Source organism: Felis catus, chromosome B1 (genome assembly GCF_018350175.1).
Source record: "Felis catus isolate Fca126 chromosome B1, F.catus_Fca126_mat1.0, whole genome shotgun sequence".
Classification (NCBI taxonomy): domain Eukaryota; kingdom Metazoa; phylum Chordata; class Mammalia; order Carnivora; family Felidae; genus Felis; species Felis catus.
This window is the reverse complement of record NC_058371.1, coordinates 96,747,246-96,761,302: the sequence shown is the minus strand read 5'-3', so window position 1 is coordinate 96,761,302 and position 14,057 is coordinate 96,747,246. Positions and strand designations below refer to the sequence as shown.

At 34.0% G+C, this 14,057-nt stretch overlaps 1 protein-coding gene across 2 annotated transcripts in view; it reads left to right on the top strand.

Moving 5' to 3' along the window:
- The window catches only part of HSPA4L (heat shock protein family A (Hsp70) member 4 like), a 50,768-nt gene that overhangs the window by 25,103 nt on the left and 11,608 nt on the right, over nucleotides 1–14,057 (top strand). For both annotated transcript variants that reach the window (XM_004001096.6, XM_019828991.3), the window contains exons 11-15: nucleotides 96–202; nucleotides 3,071–3,204; nucleotides 4,804–5,003; nucleotides 10,107–10,205; nucleotides 11,725–11,862. In XM_004001096.6, the coding sequence (XP_004001145.1) occupies nucleotides 96–202; nucleotides 3,071–3,204; nucleotides 4,804–5,003; nucleotides 10,107–10,205; nucleotides 11,725–11,862 (678 nt within the window). The remainder of the gene's footprint in view (nucleotides 1–95; nucleotides 203–3,070; nucleotides 3,205–4,803; nucleotides 5,004–10,106; nucleotides 10,206–11,724; nucleotides 11,863–14,057) is intronic.

The window sequence follows — 14,057 nt, the reverse complement described above, 5'->3', positions numbered from 1 at the left end:
TTTATTACAAGGACTTTATTAAGCATTTCAATCAGGGTAGCCTGCGGTATGTTTTGTGTTTGTTGATTTAAATATGGTATACATCTTATTTTCAGTGTGCGATTCTCTCACCAGCATTTAAAGTGCGTGAATTTTCTATAACAGACCTTGTTCCCTATTCAATCACATTAAGATGGAAGACCTCTTTTGAAGATGGAACTGGGTAAGTTACTTTTAAAGCCTTGTTAGAGCTTGTTGTAAATAACCAGTTGAACCTAATTTTCTCAACTAGAGGAATTTACACTTCTAATACTCTCAAATACTTTTAAGTAAAATGTTAGAAGAAAGGAACTATATAAAATAATATATAATCTATAAACCATGATGATATATTTTTAATTAGTATTTTATTATAAAGTAAATTGTTCTTACATTCAAATAAAAATCACAAGGTGGAAATAAAAAATTTAAAAACCTGCATCTGCCATACCCCAACTGCTACTTAGCACATTTTACAGAGGTAACTATTGTTAACAGCTAGGTTTCTATCTTTCCTGTCATTTTCTTTGTCAAAAATAAAAGCATGTTCTTTGTTAATACATACATGATCATCTGTGTGTTTCCAGTGCACCTTGTTTTTTTAAAATATGTTATATATTACTTTTCCATGTCAACAGTGACTATTTTCTCAGCACTTGTGTGTGCCGTAATTTAACCAATACACTCTGGAGTCTTATTTTTTTCTGTTTCAGGCAGTGCTAATAAGAACATCCTCATACACATCTCCTTGTTTAGTTGTGTTTGGTATATCTGTAAGATAACCGTATAAGACTAAAATTGACCCAAAGAATATGAACATTACTATAACTAGTACTGCAACATTATTCATTAAAAGGATTATACTAATTTATATTCCTTTTAGCATTGCTGTGATTATCTGTTACAGCTTATTTTCTCCTGTGCTTTTAAACATAAGATTCTGAAAGTGAAAATAAGTACTTTGGTATTAGATTTGCATTTCTGACTATGAGCCACAATCTTTTCATGCTTTTATTGACACTTATGTTTCATTTTCCATGAACTGGCCAGGATTTAAATAGCTTGCTTCCCTACCAAAATAAAAATTTATGTTTCAAATAATATATTTGACTGCTTTTCAGACATAATTTGTATAATAAAATAAACCTGTTTTTAGTTGCTTTTAACTTTTTAGTTTTAAGTTGCTTTTAAACTTTTGTCCTGTGCTCTATATATTCATACCCCAAGAGCTAAAATTTTACACAGATTCTAAAAATAGATTGATCTAAATGTTTTGTAGAGCATTTAAATGGCATGTATTAATGTCAATTTTGAGGCAAGAAATGCTGTTATTTAAAGTTAGTTTCATGGGCGCCTGACTGGCTCAGTCAGAAGACCATGCGACTCTGGATCTTGGGGTTGTGAGTTTGAGCCCCACATTGAGTGTAGAGATTACTTAAATAAGTACTTAATTTCAGTTAAAGATACAGTGATCCAGAAAAAATTGTGTAAGAAACCTATGGAGGAGTTAAATTGAAAAGTAAATCTATCCTAGTGATTACAATAAGAAAGTAGGGGCGCCGGGTGGCTCAGTCCCTTAAGCATCTGACTTCGGCTCAGGTCATGATCTCATGGTTCATGGGTTAGAGCCCCGCATCAGGCTCTGTGCTGACAGTTCGGAGCCTGGAGCCTGCTTCAGATTCTGTGTCTCCTTCTCCTACCCTGCTCATATTCTGTCTCTCAAAAAAAAAAAAAAAAAAAAACTTAAAAAAAATTTTTTTTTAAGAAGTAAAAGATAATGTAGGTCCTTAAAAACTAGGATAGAGGGAAAGGTCCATGAATGTGGGATTTTCAAACCTCATAATTAGGGTTGACAATACAGTATTATAGAGTGAGTTTCTGGGCCACTAAAAACAAATAGTTAATAAGCTATTTGTTACATTATTTAAGGAACAGGAGTTATGTAGGTTTTAAAACCTCCTCTAACAGAGAGGAAGGTTTTCTTTTTTTAATTTACTTATTATTTATTTTTATTTATTTTTATTAAATAAATAATATATTATTTTTTAATTAAATTTTTTATTATTTTTTAAAAATTGTTTTTAATGTTTTTATTTATTTTTGAGACAGAGAGAGAGCATGAGCAGGGAAGGGGCAGAAAGGGAGGGAGACACAGAATCCGAAGCAGGCTCCAGGCTCTGAGCTGTCAGCACAGAGCCCGACGCGGGGCTCGAACTCACGAACTGTGAGATCATGACCTGAGCCAAAGTCAATCGCTTAACTGACTGAGCCACCCAGGCGCCCCAAATTTTTTATTATTTAGTAATAAAGGACATTATTATATCATTTGTAAAAATTGGAATATGGATTGTATGTTAAAGTATCAGTATAAATTTATAAAGTTGACAGCTGTACTGTAATTATTTTAGAGCATATCCCTATTAGGAAGTACACACTGAAGTATTTAAGGATAAAGAGCCATAATGTATGTTAACACCCTCCATTGATTCAGAAAAAAAATACGCACATACGGAGTGTGTTGATGAAACAAATGGAATAAAATGCTGACAGTAGTAAATCTAGGTAAAAGATATACAGGTCCCCCTTGTTCCTTGTCCTGTTTTTTGTTTTGGTTTGTTTGTTTTTTCTTTAGCTCCCTTAAACAAACAAAAAAAACCTTTATTTGGAAATAATTTCAAACTTCTATACTGGAGCAAAAATAAAAAGTGTTATATGTTTCAAGTATTTTGGAAACTAATAAATAGCATTTGTTCCTCGTATGGGAGCAAAAAACTAGCCCTTGTGTATTGGCCTCAAAATATACCTAATCTCAGTTATTTTTTCTTTGCTTGATAAGATAGAATTGTCTGTCGTACTATGACAGACATTCTAAAAACTTGGAGCCATAGACCTACCAAAATGCATATTCATAGCCAAACCAGTAATTCTTTTTCTTTATATTTGTGCATAGAGGTCTTCACGGTTGCTGCTATTGAATTAGGAATGACATGGATTCTGTAATTAGATTCAGATGCAACTTTCTATTTGTTTTTAACTGTTTTCTCCATTTTAGGGAATGTGAAGTATTTTGTAAGAACCATCCTGCTCCATTCTCAAAAGTCATTACTTTCCACAAGAAGGAACCATTTGAACTAGAAGCATTTTATACTAATTTACATGAAGTGCCTTATCCTGATCCAAGAATTGGTAAGAGAACTCAAGAAAAAAATTTCATAAACTTTTGCTTTTTATAAATATATTAATATTTGAATCAAGGAAGTAAATAAATTGATATTTCAGCCAAGCACTGGATTTTTAGAGAAAGATATTCATACTTTTTCTAAACATGAACTTTTAGTGCTCACAGTATTTCTGGAATAACAGCAAGTTTTGAGTATTTTTTAATTCGTTTTTACTTCTGTATTTAAAATGCTCTGTAATCTGCCTGAAAGGTTTGGGTGAGGGCTATTTTTTATGGAAAGACTCCGTAGTAAGTTGAAATTGTGTTGCCAGACTGACTGTATATGACTCTAAATTTATGCTCCCTGGCAACAACTAGAACGAGTATCATTGGAGCAATATTAAGTGAGAATCAGGGACTGTAATATCCATTTTAGTTGGGTAATCTTTTTTAGAGATAAAAAACAAGTATGATTTTTATAACATTTACAAGAGAAGGAATCATTTGTAATTTTTTAAATTTTTTGTATGTACTGCTTTATTGATAGGCTAGAAAGGGAACAATGTGAATATTTCAAATATGTTATTGAAAGCAGTAAAAATAAATTATTGAAGGTGGAATTTGCTAGGGCTTCTGTAACAAAATACCACAAACTGAGTGGCTTAAACAATAGAATTTATTGTTTACAGTTCTAGAAGCTTCAAGTATGAAATCAGAGTGTTGACAGGGTTCCTTCTGAGGGCTGTGAGGGAAGGATCTGTTCCAGGCTTCTCTCCTTGGTTTGTGGATGGCTGGCCATCTTCATGTTCACATGACATTCTCCCTGTATGTGTATCTGTCTGCAAATAAAGATACCAGTCATTGGATTCAAGTCCACCCTGATGACCTCACTTTAACTTGATTCCCTCTGTTTAGACCCTGTTTTTCAAATAAGGTCACCTTCTGAGGTACTTGAGAGTAGGACTTCATATTAATGTGGGAGTGGGAGTCTCCATTCAACCTATAATAAAGGTCAACCAAATTTTTTAGTTCTCAGTTTTTCTGCCTAGTATTCTCTTTCTACTATGGGTATCATTATATATTAAGATTTTTCAAAATAAAACGTTTCTTAAAGTGAAAAGTTAATATGATCTCTGTAGGTATTAGTATCTGAGTAACTTAGCAATTTTGCTATAGGGCAAATAAAAATTGCTTTATTTATGAATTACCAAGATGACTATAGTGTTACAAAGCTTATAACAAAAGTATAATTCCATTTGGTTTTCAAACTCAAGTTGAATTGTTATTTTGGTTTTAGAATAGCAGTATTATAAAATACTTAAAAATTACATTGCCTTGAGTCAGATTGTCCTTGGTTGAAACTCCTACTTACCTTTGTCCTTGCATTAAAGATTTTGGGCAGGCTGCTTAACCTTTTCTGAAACTTAGTATTAAGTTCATTAAGCTGTAAAAAAGAAAAAAAGTGATCTAGGATCAGTGCCTTTCTCACAGTAATTAATCTGGATGTGATGATAATTTTATGATATTTGCCAGCATCAAAATGATAATAGTCAAATTATTGAATGAACGAATTGAATAAGTTAATCAGAGGCCCATGTGCTGATAAAAGCTCTTTTTTCCTGAAGGGAGCTTCACTATTCAGAATGTCTTTCCGCAGTCTGATGGTGATAGTTCCAAAGTGAAGGTTAAAGTTCGTGTTAACATCCATGGAATCTTCAGTGTGGCCAGTGCATCAGTGATTGAGAAGCAAAATGTAGACGGGGATCACAGTGATGCTCCTATGGAGACAGAAACTTCATTTAAGAATGAAAGCAAAGATGATGTGGTATGTAGAAATCCTATTGCAAGATTCCTCTAATATTATATATAGTTTCAAGGGGTGCCTGGGCAGCTCAATCATCCGACTCTTCGTTTCAGCTCAAGTCATGATCTCACAATTTTGTGAGTTTGAGCCTTGCATTGGACTCTGTGCTGACAACTCTTGCTCTCCTTCTCTCTTTGCCCCTCCTCCATTCACACTCTCTCTGTCTCTCTCAAAATAAACTCTAAAAAATGAAAAATTAGGGGCGCCTGGGTAGCTCAGTCAGTTGAGCATCTGACTTCAGCTCGGGTCATGATCTCATAGTTTGTGGGTCCAAATCCCACGTTGGGCTCTGTGTTGACAGCTTGAAGACGAGTGTGCTTCATTCACATTCTGTGTCTTCGTCTCTCTCTGCCCTTCCCTTGCTCACACTCTCTCTCAAAAATAATAAACTTTAAAAAAATGAAAAACTAAATATTATATATAGTTTCTTAGTCATAACATAATCAAAAATAATCTGAGGTTTTGTTCTAAAGTTCTGTTGTAGGGATCAGTGTAAACTTTTTTTTTTAATTTTTTTTTCCCAACGTTTATTTATTTTTGGGACAGAGAGAGACAGAGCATGAGCAGGGGAATGGCAGAGAGAGAGGGAGACACAGAATGGGAAACAGGCTCCAGGCTCTGAGCCATCAGCCCAGAGCCTGACGCGGGGCTCGAACTCACGGACCGCAAGATCGTGACCTGGCTGAAGTCGGACACTTAACCGACTGCGCCACCCAGGCGCCCCGACTTTTTTTTAAATAAAAGCATAAAAGAATAATTTTAAATGCTCTACACTTTTCACATTTTAAACTCTTTAGAGGTTTTGCATCTTTTTAATAGCCTTATATTAAACACATATGTGTGTTTGGAGTCCTCTTTCCTAAATTCTTCTTTATTTCCATTAAAAACACGTATTATGGTTAGCTTTTTAGCTTACAGATAAAACCAATTCAGATTGATGAATTTTGAACTATATGTGTACCTACTTTTAGATTGATAAAGCACATGTCTAATAAAGAATTTTTCTGGGCTTGGGGGTATCTGTGGCAGTTGAACAGAAGAGTGTACTATGCATTCAGTAACATTAATACAGATTTTTGACAATTTATGAAAGAGTTATGTGACCCTGGCATTATTCACTCTTGGTGTACTATAGATGCAGGAATTTTAAGTGAATATTATATTCCATTACATAGAGATTTTATTTTTTTATATGTATACTATTATAAGTTATTTTTAATGGCATATGTTTTTTCCAACCATAATTGGAGATCTGCCCTAGATTTTTTGTGTATTTGTGCATATTAAGAATGGATTTTGTTTTTTGTCAGATTTCAAGACCATTTTTCCCTTTTGTGGAGTTCATCTTTGTTTTTATTAATACTCTAAAATCCTGCACATTGATCAGAATTCTCCTTAATGTACTTCATTTAAGGATCATAGCATTTTCTTTCTTCTTCCCATGTATTATTTTGCTATTACATCCTTCCTTGAATTGAGGAGAAAGAAATGTCCTGATCTGTTAATGAAAATGCAGTCAATTTTTTATAAATTAAGAATAATAGGTGAAAAGTTAGTTTTATTTTTTTTTGAAAAGTTAGCTTTCTTAATTGTAGTTCACAATAATTTAAGTCAGACATGTAAATTTTTAATCCATTAAGTTTTATTTTTACTAATATTGAGAGCACTCTGTATGCCTCTAGGATGAATTCTTCATAACCATTTCTGTTTTCTTCACCTCTGCTGAGACCTTTAGTTTTCTCTATATCGCGATTCTGGAGCGCTAAAAACAATAATATGGCACCCATTTTTTCTGCTTCCCCTATTTTGTCTATGAGCTTGAGGTTCAGTTAATCTGTCCTTGGGAATAATTTGGATGTGGACTTAAAGGACTCAGTTGTGAATAAAAGGTATGAAATAATGACATTTGCTTTAGCTACTCAGAGACTTACTTGCTTATCAAGAGTGTTCTGCCTTATTGGAACATTTCCAAGTAGTTGATGTTCCCATATAAGGGATTTCTTCTAGATAAGTGAGATGTTCCTATATACTCCTCCTACAATATATATAATCAAGGATAAAGGAAGGTTAACATTATGGATCCTATCCTTGGTGTTATTGGCAAACACATTCCACATATATTGTCTTCTTTTAAATCCCTAGCACAGCTGATATAATAGGTGTTGAATAAATTAGTTTATTTCCAAATCATTGCTAACAAGGGGTGACGTTGAGTATCCTGTGTAGAAAACATCCCATGTACTGTATTTCTTAGTGGTTTTCTCTAGGATTTTTTAAATTCTGTATCCAGAAGTTTAAAACCATAAGGCTTACACTCCACTATAAAGTCATTTCTCCTTTCCTCCCAAAAAATGTGAATCAACTCAGAGTACACTTTGGAAACTAATTGTTTCAGTTTTAGAGGAGAAAATAAGAGGGTTTTTACTCTACCTCAGCTGCTGACACTGCTGACTCTGATATAAAGAAACCCAGTGAGCAGCAGCAGCAGTCTTTTTTTTTTGTACATGAGTCAATTTATGAAATTATGGACCTCATTTTTTTTCATTAAAAATTAACATAGCTTTGATTTTCCTAAAAAATAATAACAGAGTGCTGACTTTTCTTCAATATAAAGATGTCTCAGAAAATTAAATTGATACTTCTTGGTGTATACTAATTAATACATGGTCATATTAAGAAGTTATCACAGCCTAGGCTTTATCACAAAACCAAAGATCAGAAAGACTGTGCTATTCATCGTACTTCTATACCTTGATTTTACTATTCCTCAACTGTTGGCCATTTGAGTGGTTCATCTTTTTATTTATTTTTTCAAAATATCTAATTACTTCTATGCACCAGGAGCTGTTTTAGGCACTAAGGATACAGTGGTTAAGCAAAGAAGAAAAGGTCCCCGCATCCATCTGTTACCTACATTCTAGTGGGAAAAGACAGGCTAGAAGCAACAAGATACTATATAGAGAAAATTAATGGAAGGGGGGTGCATAGTGGAAATTAACTATGTGATAGTGATGAGGTGAACCACCTGTGAGGAAGGAACAGGTAAGCCAGCCTGAAGGATGAAAAAGCAGTTTGAAGACAGGTAGTTGTCTGGGCAGAGTGAGTAACAGGTATAAAGCCCCTGAGGCTGGAAGCTCTTTTTTGTATTCTTTGTTGTAACAAATATAAGGGTAGCTGATAGATCAATAAGATATAGGAGTGGAGAAGGTGGAGAGAGCAGCAAGAAAAAACATTTAAGAAAGGTAGATCAAGGGGCAAATCAGGTTAAAGCCTTTATAGTTCATGTAAATGATTCTGGATTGTATTCTTAAGTGCTTTTCATCCAGCAGATAACTAGAAGCACTAAAATGTGTGTTTGGATATAGCACTGAACAAAAAAACGATCTCAACCCTCTTGAAATTTAAAATCTATAAGAGAAGCCAGAGTCTAGAGGCACTTCCTTTATTTAATTTCCCCACTATGGATAATATTCCTATGAACATTCTTAAATCATTTTAAAAGGTTAACAGATTACTCTCAAACTAATTGTGAGATGCACGGTTTTCCACTTTTTAATATATCTGAAGTTGGGGTAGGTAGGTCTTGCAAATGGTTATTGCTATTGCCGATGGCAGTCATGACATAGTTCTCATCACCTGTACGTGTGTGAACTTGGTTGCTCTTCCCAGTGGCATGACTAGGCAATTGCATCCCCTTGACATTTCTGTCAACAAATTGTTAAAAGACCATTCAAGGAAGGAATTCTCCTGTTGTTTGAAAACAATCTGCTGACTACTTTTGGTAAGATAAAACACCATGATGAAACTTGCAGAATAGGTATCAGCGGCTTATAAGAAAATACTACAGACCATACCTAGACCAAACTTTTTAACGAAAGCTGGGTCACTAATGCCTTTGATGGCACAGAGGACAATACTGTGTAGACAAATACATTGAGAACTGAATTTATTTGAAAGAGTTGGGTTCTGAATGTGAAGTTTTAGAAACACCTTAACCACTTTATATTGTTTATCTTTCAATATATTCACAATAGAAGAGTTCTTCAAATAAGTATAAAGTAAAAATGCTAAGTGATCAAGCATTTTGGCCACTGAATTGGTAGCATTTTTTTCTTATTAAATAGAGTTAACAGTGTATTTGTGTCTTACTGCATTAGTCCAACTGACCACTATCACTTTTTTTTTTTACCTCTTTTCAATCAGTGGAGGGAAGTTGTACAGTTGGAAGGTGCCAACGGGTGAGGTGGGGGTGTAATACCAGAAATAATTGACCTTTTTTTTTTTTAATAATTGACCTTTTAACTACAAAGAATGCTGGTATAAATTATCTCCCAATTTATTTTTCTCTTTGGTACAAATAAGCATTTATTCATGATCGCCTTTGGGGTATTTTGTATTAGCTTAACTCCAGATATATTAGAAGACTTAAATTATACTGATTCCTGAATTCCAAGCTTTCTTCTTTTTAGGAGGATGGTCATAAGTGAGGTTAAAAAAGACCAGAAAAATCCATTCCTTCTGATTATTTACCAAGTAGAGTCTATTTTGACAGTCATCTTGGTTGAGAATTTGTCTTCTAGACGTTAAAAAATCTTTGAAGTTTTTTAATTCGGAGACCTCTACTTTGACAGTTTCAATGTATTGAGTATTTTACTACATTTAAAAATATAATTGAATTTATGTAATACATGTATTTTATATCTTTATTTTCTCACATTTGTAAATATTTTTCATATAAACATGTTTCATGTCAAGTTTAATGTTCTTTTTGTAAGCTTACGTTTGTGACTTTTGGTTGGTGAATTTTAACTTGAGAACAGTTTTCCATTTATTTTGTAGTTATTTGCCTATAGGTGAATGCAACTATTCATTCACATAGCATCAAATAGGTCATTTTATTTTATTGACCTGTTAATCTGTTTATTTGTATTTATTCTCATTTGAAAAACAACCTTCTACTTTACTATGTTCACACTTTTCAAAGCAGGTTTGTACTCTAAGATGCTGTTTATTAATAATAAGGAAGACACTACCAATATTACAAATTATGTATTTTCTTTCCAGGATAAAATGCAAGTTGACCAAGAAGAAGGAGGGCATCAAAAATGTCATGCTGAACACACCCCAGAAGAGGAAATTGATCATACAGGAACCAAAACAAAGGTGTGTTTTATTGTTTTTATGGGGGTGTCTTTTTGAGATTGCTATTTCGAGTTAATGTGTTCACTTTATAATGCATGCTTTTAATACACTTGATATTTTAAACCTTAGAACTGTGGAAAAGTATAGAAGGACACAACCAGAGTAAACACAATTCAGTGAGTTATAGAGAATTTTTAAAAGAATGAACCTTAACAATACAAGTAAAATTATCTCTCTGGTAGGAAAAAAGATGTGTTTTTCAGTAATTTTTTTGTGTTACTAAAAGCCATATAATCCCAGAAAAATAAGAAATGGAATAAGCTAAATGAAGAAAACTTAAATTGGCAGAACCTTGCGTCTCAAAATTAACCACTCTAAGCATTTTGCTACATATCATAAAATATTTTGCTTTGTGCAAAAATATTTTTGAAAGTAAAAATTTAAAGGGTAACTTTTTTATTGAGAGTCATAATTTTACGAAACAGTCATTGCTGATAAAAGGGAGACCATGACCCAGTCACACAGATGAATGTGCTCTAAATATCATCTTCAACGAATTTTTCTAAACTAAGAGTTTAATCTGTGTTGGTTAATTGTATAGATTTTTTTCCAGAGGTTATAAAGATTCCATTTTAATTCCTGGGCTCTCAAGCAATATACAAACTGAAACCCATTTTTCTAGATTTTTTTATTTTACCTGATTTTTTAAAATATTTATTGTCAAGTTAACTAACATACAGTGTATACAGTGTGCTCTGTGCTTCAGGAGTAGATTCCCATGATTCATCGCTTACATACAACACCCAATGCTCATCCCAACAAGTGCCCTCCTCAATGCACATCACCCATTTTCCCCACCCCCCCAACTGCCTTCAACCCTCAGTTTGTTCTCTGTATTTAAGAGTCTCTTATGGTTTGCCTCCCTCTCTGTTTGAAACTATTTTTTTCCCCTTCCCTTCCCCCATGCTCTTCTTTTAAGTTTCTGAGATCCCACATGAGTGAAAACATGATTTACTTGATTTTTTTTGCTTTAATTGCTTAATAGCTTGAGATATAGTTTACATACCATACAATCCATCCATTCAAGTGTACAAGTAAGTGGTTTTCAATATACTCACAGTTTTACAACTGTTATCACAATCATTTTCTCAGCATTTTCATCACCTAGGAACTGCCCAACAGTTTTCCAGAATGTTTCAACATGTTACAGTCATGTCAGCAATATATGAGGGTTCCAATTTCTCCACATCCTCACCAACTCTTGTTTTCTTTTTGTTGTTTTTTCATTACAGTCATCCCTAGTAGGTATGAAGTGGCATCTCATGATTTTAATTTGCATTTCCATCCCAGTATTTTTTATGTAGAAAGATTTAGTGTACACAGTATAAAATACTATCTGTATTAAAGTAGTCTTTAGTAGAAGGGTAATAGTTTTGTTTGGTTTTACATTTCTGTTTTATGTGAAATCACTTTTTAAATCTATTTTTAAGCTAGTTTTAGAAATTTATACTTCTCTTACTTTTTTTTTTTTTTTTTGCAGTCAGCTTCCTCAGACAAACAAGACCGATTAAACCAGACCATTAAAAAAGGAAAAGTCAAGAGTATTGATCTGCCTATTCAGAGTAGCCTGTGTAGACAATTGGGCCAAGATCTTCTCAACAGCTACATTGAAAATGAGGTATATAAATCTGAGTTGATGTTGAAATAAGTGGTAGTATATTCTAAAATCTTTGTAAAGGTCAGTGATTATTCCCCCCCCCCCCCCCCCCAATTTGGGGAACTAATCCATAATTCTTTTTTTTTTTTTTTTTTTTTAATGTTTATTTTTGAAGGAGAGAGACAGAACGTGAGTGGGAGAGGGGCAGAGAGAGAGGGAGACACAGAATCCGCAGCAGGCTCCAGGCTCGGAGCTATCAGCACAGAGCCTGACATGGGGCTCGAATTTAATTTGTGACATCATGACCTAAGTAAAGTCAGTTGCCCAACTGTCTGAGCCGCCCAGACCCCCCTAGAACTAGTCCATAACTCATAAAGAATTATTAAATCGTTGAACTACTTTATTTTGGACAAAATATTGAGCTGTATATTATGTACAGTGTAGCTTTCATCATAGTTATGTGAAAAATGTGTTGTCTTCACTATAAACAGTACTAATGATTCTTACCTGCTTTTACTGTGTAACAGTAACACCCAGCAGACATCATATGGGAAGTATTCGCAGCCCCCCTCTTCTAATGTATTGTTCTTAAAAGTCAAGGCTCTATTCAAAATGTTTTCTGACTTCCATTTAATACTTTTTAAGATCTGTTGTCATTCTTGAAATTTTCTTTACATGTCTGTGTGTTTAATTTTTATAGTCTTTTGAGGAATAGGGTTTTGTTTCTTGACTAGCAATTGTATAAGAAGTAATTTTATGTTTAAAACTTTTATTTAAGTACTAGTCCCTAATTTCTATAGGCTTGGCTGGCATTAAAGAAGGTGAGTTTTCTTTGAAGTGCCTCATATTCTCCCATTTGCTGCACATTATTCTAGGAATTTCTTTGAGATATTTTGACTTTACAGTGCTTACTCTTTTTAGTACCTACCCATACTGTCTATTCATTAACTATTAAAGGCTGAATTTTCTGTGAAGCAAACATTCCTGGAAACCATGGGTAATTCAGTTTTGAGACTTATCTTCCCAAAGTAATGAATTGTAGGCAAGTGCAGCTATGGCAAATTCTGTGTATAAATATTCTTAAGCATAAGAATGTATAAACTTTTCTTAAGTTTTTAAATGTTTATTTTAAATTCCCAGTGTCAGTGCACTGTAGTCTTCTGTTTAAAATACTGTGTTTCTGTTGAAATGAAAATTTTGTTCAAGTATTACAATCCTCAGATTATTTATTTGCTTTAATTAAAACAATCATGTTTGCTAACTGTTTAAAACACTTTGATATCTTAATTAATCCTCACAACAAACCTATGAGGTAGAAGTACTGTTAGAGATCTATGTTTTACAGATGAGGAAACAGGAACAGGTCTACTAAATCACCAGATTTAGTGGCCAGAGAGTAACCTTTGGATTGGATCTGAGTAGTCTGTCTCCAAAGCTCAGCATCGCAACTACTATACTGTATCCCCTCCCAGAGCTAACATTTATTTAGCATGAGTTATATGCTAGGCACTATACTAAAATTTCATGTGAATTATGTCAATCTTATTAACAGCCCTAAGAGAAAGATAGAAGTATTCTGTGTTTTAAGGCAAGAAAACTGAGACTTAGAGAGGTTCAGTGACCTTCCTGTGATCTCAAAGCTCATAAATGGGGAGCCAAGGAATTGAACCCTAGTATGTACCATGACATAGACTATGTCTGGTTTTTAAAATAGCTTTATTTTTTTTATGTGTATGTATTTTTGACAGAGACAGAGCATGAGCTCTGGAGGGGCAGAGAGAGAGAGAGGGAGACACAGAATCTGAAATAGGCTCCAGGCTCTGAGCTGTCAGCACAGAGCCCAGTGCAGGGCTCGAACTCATCCTGAGATCATGACCTGAGCCGAAGTCGGACGGACGCTCAACCAACTGAGCCACCCAGGCACCCCTAAGATAGCTTTATTGAGATATAATTCATATACCATACAATTCACTCATTTAAAGTGTACAATTCAGTGACTTGGTATATTACACATTACTGATCTTTTAAACTGATAAAATACGCCATTTCGACTAAGTGCACAACAATTCAGTGGCATTAATTACATTCATAATTTCATGTAACCATCACCACTGTCTATTTCCAAAACTTTTTCATAACCCCAGTGTGTCTGTAATCATTAATAACTCACTATTCTTCCCTATTCCTCATCCCCCGGTCTGTCTCTGTGACCTTGC